The 15,936-nt window shown below is 33.2% G+C and overlaps 1 protein-coding gene across 1 annotated transcript; it reads left to right on the top strand.

Annotated features, from left to right (window-relative positions):
- On the top strand, window positions 1-15,888 carry LOC148612009 (beta-hexosaminidase subunit beta-like). Its single transcript, XM_088593087.1, has 13 exons — window positions 1-189; window positions 5,414-5,687; window positions 7,261-7,323; window positions 8,445-8,491; window positions 9,839-9,949; window positions 10,861-10,962; window positions 11,212-11,350; window positions 11,797-11,989; window positions 12,314-12,476; window positions 13,072-13,249; window positions 14,312-14,402; window positions 14,727-14,834; window positions 15,234-15,888. The coding sequence occupies exons 1-13, from the start codon at window positions 85-87 to the stop codon at window positions 15,448-15,450; spliced, it is 1,791 nt and encodes a 596-aa protein (XP_088449213.1). The 5' UTR covers window positions 1-84; the 3' UTR covers window positions 15,451-15,888.
- The last annotated feature ends 48 nt before the right edge of the window (window positions 15,889-15,936 follow it).

The raw sequence follows: 15,936 nt of genomic DNA, 5'->3' as shown, positions 1-15,936 counted from the left end.
TATACAATTGGCCATAAACCTAACGCTATGGTAAACAAATTATCGAAAGTGTCAGGATGTACTAGAATAAGTTAAGAAATAAAGATGTCAAGACTGGTGGAATTTCATGTGGTAGTTTTAAGTCTGCTTTGGAATTTGCCTTCCTTAGATGGTCATTTGACATACATAGCTATTCGACTGCCGCTTCAGGTAATTATTTTAAGTCATTAAATGTATTTAAGAAAGAGATATGTGTAAGGATAGTCTTTTGCGTTGTTAAATATTATTTCATTATTTCTTGATATCATAACAAAGTAGATAAATTGACTATGAACATATGCAAGCCACATTTCTGTCATCGTCTTGGATTTATATATTAAAAAATAAATAAACAAAACTACAATTTTTAATTATTTTATTGAAATCTGGTCTTACAGATCAAATGATGGCTGTATGTTGTGAAACCAAGAGTTCATTAGCTTATTATACCTCCACTTGAAAGTGAGATGACGTACATAGTGATAGGGGTGTATGTCCTTCATATATTCTGTCCGTTCTTCTTTCCTTAAATCCGTTGCACAGAGGGACCCATCTCTAATCGGTTACACCTCCAACACCGCTAAAAGTAGTTTCATGAAAGAGTAATCAAGGGAACCCAGGTTATAGCGGTAATCAAAAGAATGTAATCCAGGGACAAAGATCAGACATGGAAAACAGACATACACAACAAAGAACATAAAGTAACTAAAATCATACATCCAAAGTAACAAAAGTAAATGAGCAACTCGGACTCCACTAAAAACTGGGAGCATGGACCAGGTGCACCGGTAGGGTAAGCATCCTCTGCTTTTCTAGAAACATCCGCCGAGTTGCTCATAAAAAGTCAAGTCCGGGGTAGACAAACGAGGGAAGGAAAACTATGACCCGTTGAATAAATCAGTTTTCATGGTGCTGATGGATACACCATAACGATCCACGAGTTCATGATGACGACCATAAAACTTCTGTAGTGATGACTTCATTCTTGTAGCAGCATAACTCTGTTCTAGAAGCCTATTTGTTAGAGTTCTAGCGCGATACAAAAAGTCTGCGTAGTTTTGGCAAGCTCTGGCATAACGTATGAGTTGTGATATGAACACTCCATACGCAGGAGCCGAAGGGATGTTGCCACAGATGAAAGGAAAGTTGACAATTCTGAATGAAAAGTCATCACGTTTGTCTTAAAGTTTGGTCAATAGTTTTCCTTTACCATCGATTTCTAAGTGTAGGTCAAGATATGAGGCTGACTTCATAGTGTCTGTAGTATCCTTTATCTCAAGTTCTTTTGGGTAGATGCGATGTATCAAATCCGCAAAATTGGGATTGTTTAAAGATAATACGTCATGTATATAGCGGAAACTGAGATTAAAGGATCTACCCAAACGATATTCTTTCTTTCTGATCAGATCAGCTATAAAGTCAGCCTCATAAGAGTGAAGGAATGGGTCAGCAAGTAAAGGAGCACAATTTGTTCCCATTGGAATGCCGACCGTTTGTTGAAAAACACGTCCACCACACTGGACAAATATGTTGTCGATTAAAAATCCCAGCATTTTGTAAACATCTTCCTCTATGTATTTGGAAGATGATTTGGAATTATTTCTTACAAAGTATGAGGAATCTCTACCAAGAGCTATATATTTGTATCTAGGTGTACCATCTTTTTTGGAAAAACAACGATGTATAATGTTTTTAAGTCGGGATTTTAACTGAGTATGGGGAATAGAAGTATACAGTGTTGAAAAATCATATATATTCAGATAAAAGTCTTGAACTGATTGTCTCCAAAAGATCTTTCGAATTTTTCAGGATCCACATTGAATTAATACCACTACGGGAGTAACAGGTGTTGTGGTAGGACTGCAGACCCTCTTTGACAGTTGTGAGTATAGAAGTTAAAAGTTTTGAAAGAGGTTTGGTGGTACATTTTACAGATCCAGCTATGAAACGTTGTTTGTATGGATTCTTGTGAAGTTTAGGAATCCAGTACATAGACGGTAAATCACAATCATCGTCCTTGGTAGAGAGACCAAAAGAGGATAGCACAGATTTATGGTTTTCCACAATCTCTTCTTTGGAGAGAGTGGTAGCAGTGTAGGTCTTATCACTGCTATTTTTTTCTACGTCTACCTCTGATAATAAACATTGGATATAAAACGTTTTGCAGACAAAAACATTGTTGTTTTGGGATTTGTCTGCTGGTACGACAACATACTTGTCATGTATAGTAGACAATGTTTTTGCTACATCGGGGTCTTTGAAAACTGATGTAGCCTTGGCACTCATTGATCTACCTAACTTTCATTCTTTTCAAAATTAAAGACCTCACGGCCTTTAACCACTCTGACAGAGAATCAATGTATTCTTGTTCTCGTTTTATCCATTTTCTTGCATAGTCCTCGACGGCATCCATAAGAACTTTAAAGTTATTATTCCAATTTATGGGGCATGGTTCACGGTACTTGAGACCTTTAGAAAGGACATTAGGCAGAGACTCGTTTTCGATAATGGTTAAATCTGACGTAACGACGTGACCAGAAGGACCATATTTGAATGGAGAGGTTTTGCAAGAACAGTCAGCCTTGAAGTGCTCAATCTCGAGGTTCTGCAATAGCCTTTTATAATTGAAAATGTCGGATGCGATGGGTGAAGTATAGGAATATGAAATAATTGATATGGATTTGTCTTTGAAATATGGGGGAATTTTGTTGGTAACGTTTTTGTGATGGAGGATGTTAGCCAAATTAATTGCATCTATACCTTTGTTGACAAACGGTAGTGGAAGAAATGTTCGTTTTTCTTCATCTTGACTTTTCACACAAACTGGTTTAAAGAGGCTGTGGAAACCAATATCCAAAATGATGGCAACAAGTCTTTATAATGATGAGGTGGGGTCAGAAACAGGAGTGTCAAAACTTGTTTTGTGAAGGGAGTGTAGTAGAATGAGAGGTATAGAATAAAGTTTGGTTCTAATGTTATGAAGTCCAAGAGGTTTTTGTATGAAAGTAAGGATATCATCTATGGAGACATCATGTAACTTAGGTGACGTATAGTGGCGATGGCCATGACTCCTTTCCCGTCTTGGATTTTTGTCAAATAAATTCATCACATTTATGTTATTGTTATATTGGCTTGAAAGGTTTCCTATACTTTTGATGTTGTCATTGCATCCGTAAGGTATTGCAGTATCTAGTCTGCATATCCAGTACTCCTCTCTTTCCCTACGATAGTTTTTTTTTACTTAGAACGGGACTGTTCGTAAGATGGTAATTTTTTTCTAAAATACGAACTTTCATGGAGAGGATTGAATGATCTTGTTGATTAAAGTGTTGATAAATTGTCGGGAATTTGGTGGTGTTAATTCCAGAACGATGACCACACACTCATTTATTTAATCGTTCTTGCGTTTCTCCGGCATATATTAAACCACATAAGTTGCATTCTAATCCATATATTAAGTTTGTTGATTTGCAACTTGTCATCGTGACTTCTTGTATGGAAGGTTTTGTTTGTAAGGGAACTGGAGAAGTAAGGGTCGGTTATAAGAATGTTCACAGAACCTTGACTTCATATTTCTATTGTGCACCTTCTATTTGATGAATTTGGGGTTTTCACATGGCAAAACATTTTGTCATTTGTGAATATGTTAACATGGGGAGACCCATCTCTTTCCCGTTACTTCTTTTACATCACTGAATGAAATTTAATAAATCTTCATAACATGTTCTTATTGTGTACATCATATAGGTGCATGCTATTAAATGGGTGAGTGTGGCATAACAATTTAGTGAGCATTGCTCACAGTTCGAGCATATTTTGTGTAATACCTAGTGAGAGTTGCTTGTGTAGAGATACTAATTTTATTCCGTGGTTAAAGTTGTGTTATCTTTAAACTGTTTAAACTGTACCGTGTGACTTTGTTAGATTTTTAGATATTAACCTCGTACAATTTCCATTTCCAGTACTTGTATTTGTTTTATAAAATTTTGAATAAAGATCATAAGTTGTCACAAAAGACTTTGAATACAACAAGTGTGGTAACACAAAACAGAAAACAACAATTAAAGCGAAGAGCTGTGTCGCTTGTTTACAAGGGAGGGACGGGGATAAAAAATATATATATAGACCCATTTACAACTTAAATATCATAGGCATTTATTATAGACTGTTCTCGTGATGTTAAATTCTTTGTTGTGTATGTCTGTTTTCCATGTCTGGTCTTTGTCCCTGGATTACATTCTTTTGATTACCGCTATAACATTGGTTCCCTTGATTACTCTATCTAAAAGTCATTTCTTGTAATTTAATTTTAGTATCAAAATCATTTAAAAAAGGTTGATGACGTCATTGTGATATTACAAAATTTTGTCTATGAGATGATGGACAATTTTTTTATCCAATCAGAAAGCATGTTACTTCTGAAATTAAATTATTTAGAAATAACAATATACGTCTATAAAATAGATACGATAATCAACTAGTTTTGATGAATAACCAATATAAATTTACTCCTATGTGACACTTGAATGAAGATTTTTTCTTGGGGAATAAACTTTTTGCTTTTATTGGCATTCGCGATCATATTTGGCTATGCACTCATTCTAATAAATTATATTATATGTATGATTTTTGGCTTTTTTTTGCGGGACAGAGCTACTTGAATTTGCCGATGTCTCTAAAAGCGGGAATATGCGAAAATTCAATATAACACACGCTATGCGTCTGCTTGAAAAGTTCAAACTAGCACTTCCCAATTGCATTTCCGAAATATGCTCCGACAACGATTTAAAGCGATTCATGTTTAGGGACACCTTCACACACAAGGACATCGCTGATGCTGCGTCACGTCATCAACATGCACAAAAACAATCTTTGTATGAGAACAATGTTATTTTTCTTCAACTTTACGAATTTCTATTTTTATCACATTTCTTCCGAAGCCAAAAATCTTTAAGGACAATTTTGCGATTTTATGTATCTAACTCATGAACTCAACCCAGGAGATTATCAAAGAATATCTGATTCAATTATTTACCTTAGGAAATAATTGGGGTTTGAAAAGTATATAATTCGAAATCATGGCTTATTTTCCACTGAAGTAATATTATTGGTAAAATATCAATGATGAATAAATTGGTGATACTAATATTATAACCACCGGAAGACATTTACGATTTGTTGATTTTTTTCATCTGGGGAATGGGAGTGTAAAGGGGTAGCGGGTACTGCGTTCATATCTAAACCAATTATCTTAGTATGATAAAAATTTTATTCAAGAATCGGGATTGCTAGTAGTTTTATTCAGACCACAGTTATAAGAACAAAATCAAATTTAAAACAGAAACAACTTGCTTTTGACATTGTATTATGTTTTTTGTACCAATAATGTTTAAAGGGAAACCGATCAGAACCTGGATCACCATGGCCACAACCCGTTTCCATGGAGACAGATGGAGCGATGTTCACAATAAATTTAGCAACTTTTGATTTTACATCTAATATGGAAGATTGTGACATCATTAGTAATGCTATCTCTAGATATGCCAAGATCATTAAACTTGATGATTCGGCCCTTGTAGATGAGAATTTATCTAGATTGAGATCTTTGTACATCGATGTCAGTGATGGCCAGTGTCCAGGATATCCTCAGATGAACATGGATGAATCATGTATGTGATATAGACAAAAAATAGTAGGTTGTACACAAAGGATCTAAGCACATCACCTTACCATGGGAATGTTTAAGTGTAAGCCTCTGTAATCAAGCAAAATGGGAAAAATCAGAAACATGCATGTCAAACCAATCCGATCTGACAATTAAAATATCACTCTAGGATACTTTATCTATTTGCAAAGACCATTATTTGATCTCTGCATCATTGGATTTGCTCAGTAATTTTTCTCTAGAATCTTAAAAAAATGAGGTTTTTGACAGTGTTATCTGCCTTTGAATATTCATTTCATTTTCAGTGCCTTTCAATGAAATTGTGACTCAATGGTACAGCATGATATGGAAAACCCTGTCAATTTTCCTTGATACTGATGGTGTAAATAGTAAAATTATGATGTTTTTTCTCATATCATGTTTTACCTACTGCCTGATTCTTAGAGGGACTGACACTTTAAAATGTCTGTGTTTCTGATTCTACTGCAAATAGCGGACTGGACGAAAAACCAAATTGTATTCATGAAAAATATCCGTTGTTATATTAAAATCATGTTGATGATTTCGAATAAAATGGCTAATTTTGTAGCTGAACACTCATGTTTTAAAAAAGTTGATATGTTATGTCTGACATATTTTGACTAACGAGTAGTATTGCAGTGTTGTATTTTGCCCATTTGAAGGTATTATGAAACGTTATGAAAACACAGACAATGTCAAGATGCTGCAGTCGGGAAACATTGCTGTCGGCACAACAATCACCTATTTTCAAATAATTTAATTATAAATATGATATGCAAATTGCATATCGTTCAAAGTTCCATTTTAAAATTTTAAGAGATGTGATAAAACATTTTAGATGATTAATTATTTACCATAATAATCTTCTTTAAACATGCATGTTTTAACTCATGGAATAGTTATAGAAATATCGTACATTAAACCAAATGACTTTGAATTTCATGAATGTATTTCCAGATATTCGGTCTCTAGAGTAGATGATACAGATAATACAATATGAAAATGTTCTAGTTTATTTCGGTTTTCCTTTTCATTACGTTTTATTTTCATAATACTATATGTGGTCGTTAAAGATGAAGCCTACTCAAGTATCAAAACAGTGGCAATTACAGATAAATTATTTCATGTTTCCATATTGAGAGAAACCCAATACAGAGTGGGTCATTAGTCTTTGACGAAGTCGGTAACAATGTATGAACACAAGACAAAAAAGCGGTGATTTATGGGAGAACCAGAGTGAATGAGTGCATTATTTGGTAGTAATGTTCAACATCTTTTAACAACCCGTAGTTTTGTTTTTGATGGAAAATCATTTAAAAACCCATATTATGGAAATACTTCTCATTGCATGGTATAACACATTTAGTGTTCAACTTTGACCTGCAACACCAAATCAAATAACATTTTATCTGAGCTGAAACTGAAAAAGACCCAACTATTACATGTGGTATATCTTAAAAAGTAATAACAAAAACACAGCTTAATCTCGTTCAAAGCAGTTTCACAATGAGATTTGTTGTTTCAAGAGCATTTTACTGCTGAACAAATCTTTGCAGATACGTTAGAAGTTAATGAAGAATCACACCTCTCGTCCGCGACAGTATGGGGTGCCTTACGGGGTGAGTTACAATTATTTCAGATTTCCCCCCATTATTATCGCCTGTTGTCACGAATTTCTTTGAAAAAAAACTTTTCTGAATACAAGCAATCTACTGTAACTTAGCATATATAAGAACGTATTGGTAGCTATGCTAAAAATTGTTCGCGAGTTTTATTTTTAGAAAACATCGGTAAAAATTCTAAATTCTCCACAATAACATGAAATATAAACATGGAACATCCGGTGGTGTTTTAACTAACCAAGCTCATGCAGCAACATTGTATCAGTGACGATACTTTCCTCAATTTTCGTTTTTTTTGTTTTTGTTTTATTGATTTATTTCTGTTTGCGTTTTGCTTATATATCAGTAGCCTTTAAAGTTTTCCAATTGATGCAATGTTTACCGGTATTATGACCACCCAATTTGGCTACTAAAGTCTTGTTTTGGTTGAAGTTGTATGTTAATTCCCATATTTGATTGAAACAGTTTAAGATTTTTATATTTTCGTTTTTTTTTTGTAAACTTGGAAGAGATCGAATAACGACGTCTACAAAAGTTACCAATGAATTACAATTTCCTGATTTTGATAATGTTTTCGGTTAAACGATTCCATTCTCTAGAGCCTTTTAATTAAATGTCGTGTTTTGGTTTTTAAAACTATGTAGATAAAAATAACTTATCGACTTGACAACCATTATTTACTTGTCCATCTGTATTGAGATATTTTATAAAACAACAAGACATCATGTTCATTAAAAAAATAGCAGCACCAAAACCGTTTTTCACCATTGCACGTCATTTTAAAACCATATACATTGCTTTAACAGCATTCGAAGCTATGACGAAATGTCATTCTAAAACACTGTACCACCTTAACATGAAACAGGAAAGAAAAGAAACACATACCAGGAGTGAAACCAATTGCTCTCAATTCCATATTCTCCACCAATGAAAATAAACCTTATATGATCATATAAATGACCATATAAGGTTTATTGTCATTGGTGGAGAAGGTTCGGTGGTTGGAACACTCCTCTTTGTTTGAAAATGTTCATGCATTTAAGACAAGACTGACAAATAATAGCATGGAAACCCACCGGAATTTCCTGATCCTTGTCTATTTTTATTCATTTAAACAGGTTTAGAGACATTTAGTCAGATGATATACGTTAGTGGAGACAACACGGTAAGTAGTAAAACAAATAACAAAGTAAAAGAAATAAAGTACCAGTCCGCATAAAATTCAGACACTGCCAATGGTAAAGTGATTCATGGTGAAGTAAAACTTACCAAACGATTTTTTTTAAGTCTACAATTGCTATACTTTCACATAAGATAATCATTTCTGCATTCAGATCTGCACTTTTAAGAAAATCATTTATTATATAGATAGCAGCGTTTTATCGAATGTTCCCAGTGTAATAAATTTCGGTAATTCACGCTGTGAAATAAGTTCGGTAATTTCACTCTAGCGTTTTCTCCCGCCAAACACCACAACTTCGATCAAACGGCCAATCACATAATTTAAAATTCATATTGAAAATATCGATAAATTATGAAGAAAGTCTATATGATAAATAGGATAATCAATTGGTTATCGTGAATAACCAAAATATTATCAATCGTGTCAAGAACGCTTGAGGATTTAACCAGTGCACGGAACAAATTCCGCACACTCATTAAATCTAGCGTTCTTCGGAAATCGTGATAATAATTTGGTTATTCACTCTTTCCAATTAATTATCGTATTCATACTATGAAAACTGATTTCTTCAACGTGTCGTTTGTCTACCCTGGACTTGACTTTTTTTGAGCAACTCGGCGGGTGTTTCTAGAAAAGCAGAGGAAGCTTACCCTACCGGTGCACCAGGCCCATGCTCCCAGTTTTTAGTGGAGTCCGAGTTGCTCATTTGCTTTTATTGCTTTGTGTGTATGATTTTATTTACTTTGTGTTCTTTGTTGTGTATGTCTCTTTTCCATGTCTGGTCTTTGTTCCTGGATTGCATTCTTTTGATTACCGTTATAACCTTGGTTCCCTTGATTACTCTATATAATTTTCTATCTCAAGAGCCCAACAACCAAATGAACATCTAGGACTGGTTATGTGATAAGCATCTGTTCCTGAACAAGAATAAAACTGAATTCGGTGAGCTTTTGACATGCATTAATTAACATTTCTGGTTTATAGAATGACTGTTACCTAAAAACAAATAAATAAATGATAACAATAACACACCATGCTGGAGGCCCTAGTTGACTAAGTTCCCTTGACAACTCTTAATCAATTCGTTTAGTGTTTTGACATGTTATAAATGAATATACTAAGTTAGGGCACAACGAATTTCGGGTTTTTACCGTTTATTGCAGTTATTTGTATGTACTTACCTCAGTTTGACCATTGTCTGTTTTTTTGCGTTCATTTATCAGTAATTTTGTTATTTACTTTTTCTTTCGATTATTTACAATCAAAGAATAATTATAGATCATCAGATATTAGTAAACTATATGCAGTCATCTTTCTGTTTCGTAATAGGTGATTATCAGAAAATCTACAATAATCGACAAACCAAGATTCAAACACAGAGGTATAATGCTGGATACTGCTAGACACTATCTTCCAGTATGGCTTTTACTAGAAAATATGGTAAGATGCCATACCTTACGAAAATGATAGGAAGCACAAGCGAAAGACAGGTTTTCAAGATACATACAGTCAAATCTGCTTTAAGTGACCCTCTAAGAAAGAACAAAATCATTGTTACATACAAAAGGTGCTCTTTATATACAGGTTTATTTAACGTAGAATACGCTACAATGGAATATCATAATCATAGTTAATTAGGACTGGTTATTGTTGAATACAGAGTGTCACTAAGACAGATTTGACTGCATTTAATCTTCTGGTGTATAAAGATAAATATTAAAAAAGCAATCTTCCTCCTGCGATAGAAAAGAGATCAAGTTCGAGCTGCGTTTGAGTCTGGATAGAAGGCGCCGATGAAACATGTAGGTTTAATTTGAACGGGTCGGTCACGTGTTAGATTGAAACGTAATAAAAGACTCTTGGGTAAAATTGCAGAAAACACCAAATAGTAAACTGCGTTTCAGTGAATTTATGATTTCTGTTACCACTTCAAGATCTGAAAATAATGTCAGTCTGCGGATAACAGATAGGCCTATTGTTGACTTGCATATCCTAAGCATGTACAAAAAGATTCGGAAAAAGATAAGTACAATATATCAGTTTAAAACCATGAATCGATATTTTACTATGACGCCGTGATATCAATTAGCAATATGTAACCCAAAACATTTACATGTAGTGAAGTAATGTACCGTTTTCTTTATTACGTATGAATGAATTAGAAGGTCTTTTCTAAGGACCGGTTTTGATGATTTTTGTCATTGTGGAAAGATTTCCAGAAATATCTTTAGCGACTACAACGGCGTGCATATAGGACTAATTTACCTTAAAATGGAAATAATTCATGGATGAATAAAATATTTTGCAAATAATATGAATATATTCTAGAAATATTTATTTGTTTGTTTTAGGATGCAATGTCGTATAACAAGATGAACGTTTTTCACTGGCACATAGTTGATGATCAGTCCTTTCCTTTCGAAAGTAAAAAGTTCCCGGATCTATCCTCGAAGGTTAGTAAAAATCATAACAAAGTATTTACAATTACTTTTATACGACTAGCAAAGGTTTTCAAGAATTTTTTTCCCTTTTTTTTGGCTGGGTGAGTTTGAACAACTATTAAAGTAATTGTACATCTATATTAGAAGATTAAATCTATTACCGAACGATAATATTCAGTAGGAACTGAAAAATGTATCAAATCTACACTAAAATTGTAGTATGATCTTCGGATATGACACAATTTATCCTTACAATCACAGGGAGCGTATAGTCCGAAGCACGTTTATACTCCGAAGGATGTAAAACGTATATTAGACTATGGACGCCTCAGAGGAATCCGAGTAATCCCAGAATTTGATACACCTGGTCATACACAATCGTGGGGAAAGTCAATTAAAGGTAAGATTGAGATAACATCCGTTTCTCGGTATACAAAATTATAATCAACCAAATCGATATTAAGTATAAAGAAAAAAATGAATAAAAGAGGCAAACTGCAACGTGACATAAAACACGGCATTTTTCATGCTGATCCATCGGTCATTGAATTTTTATTTTATAGTTTACACTAATATATTTCAATTTTATATTTCAATTGTATTTATTTTTCTTTTAAATTCTGCCCTTCATTACAGTAAGTGATATAATGTTTCTCATCTTAATAAATAAAGCATACACATAATGGAGCAAACATGTAAGTATATTACTAAAATTATAAAGATGATCTAAGTATCAATTGTTTAGTGAACATTCTGCCAGAAGCCACATAAATAAGCTAGATATATCGTTTCATTTTTTTAAATATAAATTTATAGTAGTTTTCCCTAGTTTTGTGTTTTTCATAGATTTTCTGACACCTTGTTATGAAAATGGTATAAAAGGGGTCGTAAAATACAATTCGCATGGAGCATATGAAATCGTTAATCCAACACTGAACAGTACATACACATTCCTGCAAGAGTTTCTGGCAGAAGTGAAGGATGTTTTCCCTGACGAGTTTATACACCTGGGAATGGACGAAACCTATCATGCATGCTGGTGAGCTTTTGTATAACAAATTTTTCCCCTATATTCTCAATATTAAAATGACCCTGAAGTGACTTGCACTTGATACATGAGTTTTGTTGCTGAACTTCTCGGCATTTTATGATCACATAAAGCTTGAATGTTGTTGAAAGCAAAAGGAAGTAAGGGAAAAAACTCGGCCACCAACGATACCAGCGGGGAGCAACAAACACGTGTGATAGTAGCTACACAAATACCTGAAACTAGTAATAAATGAGATCATTTTGTAGTATGATTTTGATCATTGGTGTTATTTTTTATTATATAAGTATGGAATTTTCGTTTGTTTGACTAAAGGATGACTAATCCAGATATAAAGAAATTTATGACTGAGATTGGTGTCGCGCAGGGCGATTACAGCGGATTAGAACAATATTACATACAAAATGTGTTAGATATCGTCGAGAATCTCAACAAAAAATATATCATATGGCAAGACCCAACAGATCATGGAGCAAAGGTGTGTTTTGTTTCATCTACTGTTAAATTAAGATTTTAATGATATTAATTTTCATGTTAAAACAACTTAATACTATTTCAACGGATGATACGACCAGCACGATTCCAAATTTTATCGGCTGGATTCGCAATCAAATCATGGATCAATATTGGACACTTACTTTATTTAAACATTGATGTATGACTTCGTTAAAACGTAGGTGTATAAAGTATTTGTCAGTATTAACATTGATATCGATATTGATATGAAAAAATGATCTAATGGGAGATTAAGCGCGCGCGCAAAAAAAGAAAAAAAACAAAAAAAAAAAAAAAAAAAAAAAAAAAAAAAAAAAAAAAACAAACTAGTTTAACCTGCCTTTCATTTTGATTTGACTGTACCTTTCCAAATTTTTGCTATTTGTAGTACGGACTTTCCTTTTAGACTATTCCTTTTGACTACTGCCTAGATTTTATTAGTTGGTCAATTTTGTTATTACCCTTCATTCCAGATCATTTATACCAATAAGACATACACACTATGATATACTTATCTTGCAATACACTATCATACTGCCTTACTCTTTATATTCCACTACATAAGATATTTTCTGCAGGTACAAAAAGATGCAATTATACAGATATGGAAAGGTAAAGATGATTGGCCGGAATACATGACAAACCAAACCAAACAAGGTCATAAGGTCATCTTATCAACCTGTTGGTACCTTAACTATATATCATATGGACAAGATTGGAGAAAGTATTATGAATGTGATCCACTCAATTTTAAAGGTATGCCAAACCATATCTAGTCTCAAAATATCACCGGGTCATATTGTCAAACTAATGAAAAACTACCTTTACCATTTATCATATTGGAGAAAGTATTACGAACTGCCAACTAAGGTCATCAGGTCATATGGTGAAACTGTTGAAAGACTACTATATATCATATGGACAAGAATGGAGAAAGTATCACGAATGTGTTGCACGCAATTTTAAGGGTATGGCAAACCAAAATATAGTAACAAAATATCACCGGGTCATATTGTCAAACTAATGAAAAAAACTACCTTTACCATATATCATGTTGGAGAAAGTATTACGAATTCAATACATTCAGTTTATAAGATATGCCAAACAAATATAAAATATCAAAACAATTGTAATTTACACTTGTTACATACTTATAATATCCCCTTTCCAAAGGAAGAGGTATATTGTTTTCCTTTGTCCGACCGTATGTTTGTCACACTTTTTCTAAAAGTTTTCGACGCAGCCACTCGCTCTTGTTTGGCATAAAGCTTTACATAGGTTTATCAAATGATTTTTTTTCTGTCTTGGATGACAACTTCAAGCTTGACGTCTCCATTAAATTTTGAGTATATACCAAGTTTGAGTGCAAGTGTATCTCCAGTTGGGATTGGCTGACATATTTCCTGTCTATGTGTTGGTACTGAAGCAATTCTTGTCAGTTTAATTTGTTGTCATTGCTTGAAGTCACTAACATTTCTATTTATCAAATTAAAGGTACGAGAATTTAATTTTGCTACAACAACGATATAATAAACTATGGAACTATCATTTTTCGTGGGATGCCAATTTTCGTGCTTTTCCTTGGTTTGAGAAACCAAGAAATTTGGTTCCAAACGAAAAGAAAATTTTTCATTCGTTGGTATATTTAATCTGTCCTTTTCACGAATTTAAGTATCTACGAACTGACATTACGTCCTTAAACCATGAATATTGGGATAGAAGTACTTTCACACTTCACTTTTTAAAGTCGACATCAAATTTGTTAAATGCATAATAGTAATGAAATAATAATGATAAATATTACGATTTTCAAAACAGGTTCAGAACAAAACTTCGACAAGGTGCTTGGTGGTGAAGCTTGTGTATGGGCAGAATATGTTGACCAGACAAACCTATTGTCCAGACTATGGTAAGCTTTAGAGATTGTTTCGTCGATATTGAAACCGAATCAATGATATAGACCCATAAAACAACTTAGTTACAAAAATAAAATTGTATAGCCTGTTTAAGGTGTATCACATTTTTCAGATTTTGCATATTTCTTAATACTTAAGGTCTTTGGTACATAAAGTTCCGAATGTTCAGATGAGATTTGTTTAACACTGTCTTTTGGAAAATGATTATAGAAAATGGAAGGTTGCGAAAGTTTATTGGAATTATATGAGATAGGTGATTCAGATAGAAACGAAAATCATACTGCGTTGATTAATAACCTCCTTCGCTACCTATTAAGGCCCCGAGCATCAGCCGCTGCAGAAAGACTATGGAGCCATAATAACGTCTTACAGGACACAGATTCTACAGCTTTCAGACTAGATCAACACAGATGCAGAATGTTAAAGTGAGTCTTAATTAAGGATTTTAAAAGATTCATAGTTGTTATTGATACATACTGCAGATTTTTTTTTATTTTGCACTATCCAGGAAACGATATTTTATGTTATTTTAATTTATCAATACGGTGTATAATTTGAGAAAAATAACAAGCCTTATGACACAGAAATGTTCAATCTAAAATTTACGGCAAACGAACCAGCTTACCACTGAAGAGTATGAAGAGTAATATGACCAAAAGAAGTAACCAAAAATTGTGCTTAATATAAATTTCTAACTTGAACTCAAACTCCTTACGGTTTTAGATTTTGAAAGAATTTATCAATTGTAATGAGTTATTAAATGACATTTTAGAATAAAAAACAACAAAAAGCAACCAAATATTTTTTTCTTTTTTTTTTTGCAGACGTGGAATACCAGCAGAACCTATTCTAGATGGTTTTTGTGGAGATTATGATCTAAGGAAACCTGAATATAAGACGGAAGTGAAAGAGAAAAACTTGGATTGTTCAGTATCAGCACACCCTAGACTTAATTATCATATCATTATTGTTTTAATATATATTATCATCGGGAATCTAATTGGATCTTGGAACCTACATGTAATGCAAATAATCTTGTAGCTACGAATACCTTATGGTAACTGCTAAGTGATATACTAAAACATTACAGGTAGTTCTTTATTAACTTTGCTATGTGGATGTAATGTTTCATATGAAATTATTATAAATATTTATAAATAAAATTTACGAGGGAAATGCAAACTAGATTAAATATTTATCGAAAATGTCAAATTCTACGAAATTAGTAAAACATTCATTGTATTATTGAGTATTATTTATTTGCAAAGACGATGATCTATTCTATAGATAGAAATACTTGTTGTATCCGTCATTTTATTGCCAGTGTAGGTGGAATTTTAACAACACATTCTCAAGTTTTTTGTCGGAGTAACAAGTTCATAAAGAGTTCGTGCTATCTTCTTTTTCATATCTTCAATTTTTGTGTTATTTTATTTTGTTCAGTTGTTTACATTATCTATTTTGTTTTTGTCTGTTTACTGTTTCCTGTTTTAACTTTTGAGTCATGCATTAGGAGTTTTATGTCTT

The sequence above is a fragment of the Perna viridis genome, chromosome 7, assembly GCF_037379345.1.
Source record: "Perna viridis isolate PV_CMFRI_1.1 ecotype Kerala chromosome 7, ASM3737934v1, whole genome shotgun sequence".
Classification (NCBI taxonomy): Eukaryota; Metazoa; Mollusca; class Bivalvia; order Mytilida; family Mytilidae; genus Perna; species Perna viridis.
The sequence above is the reverse complement of the archived record's forward strand: the minus strand, read 5'-3'. Positions and strand labels throughout refer to the sequence as shown.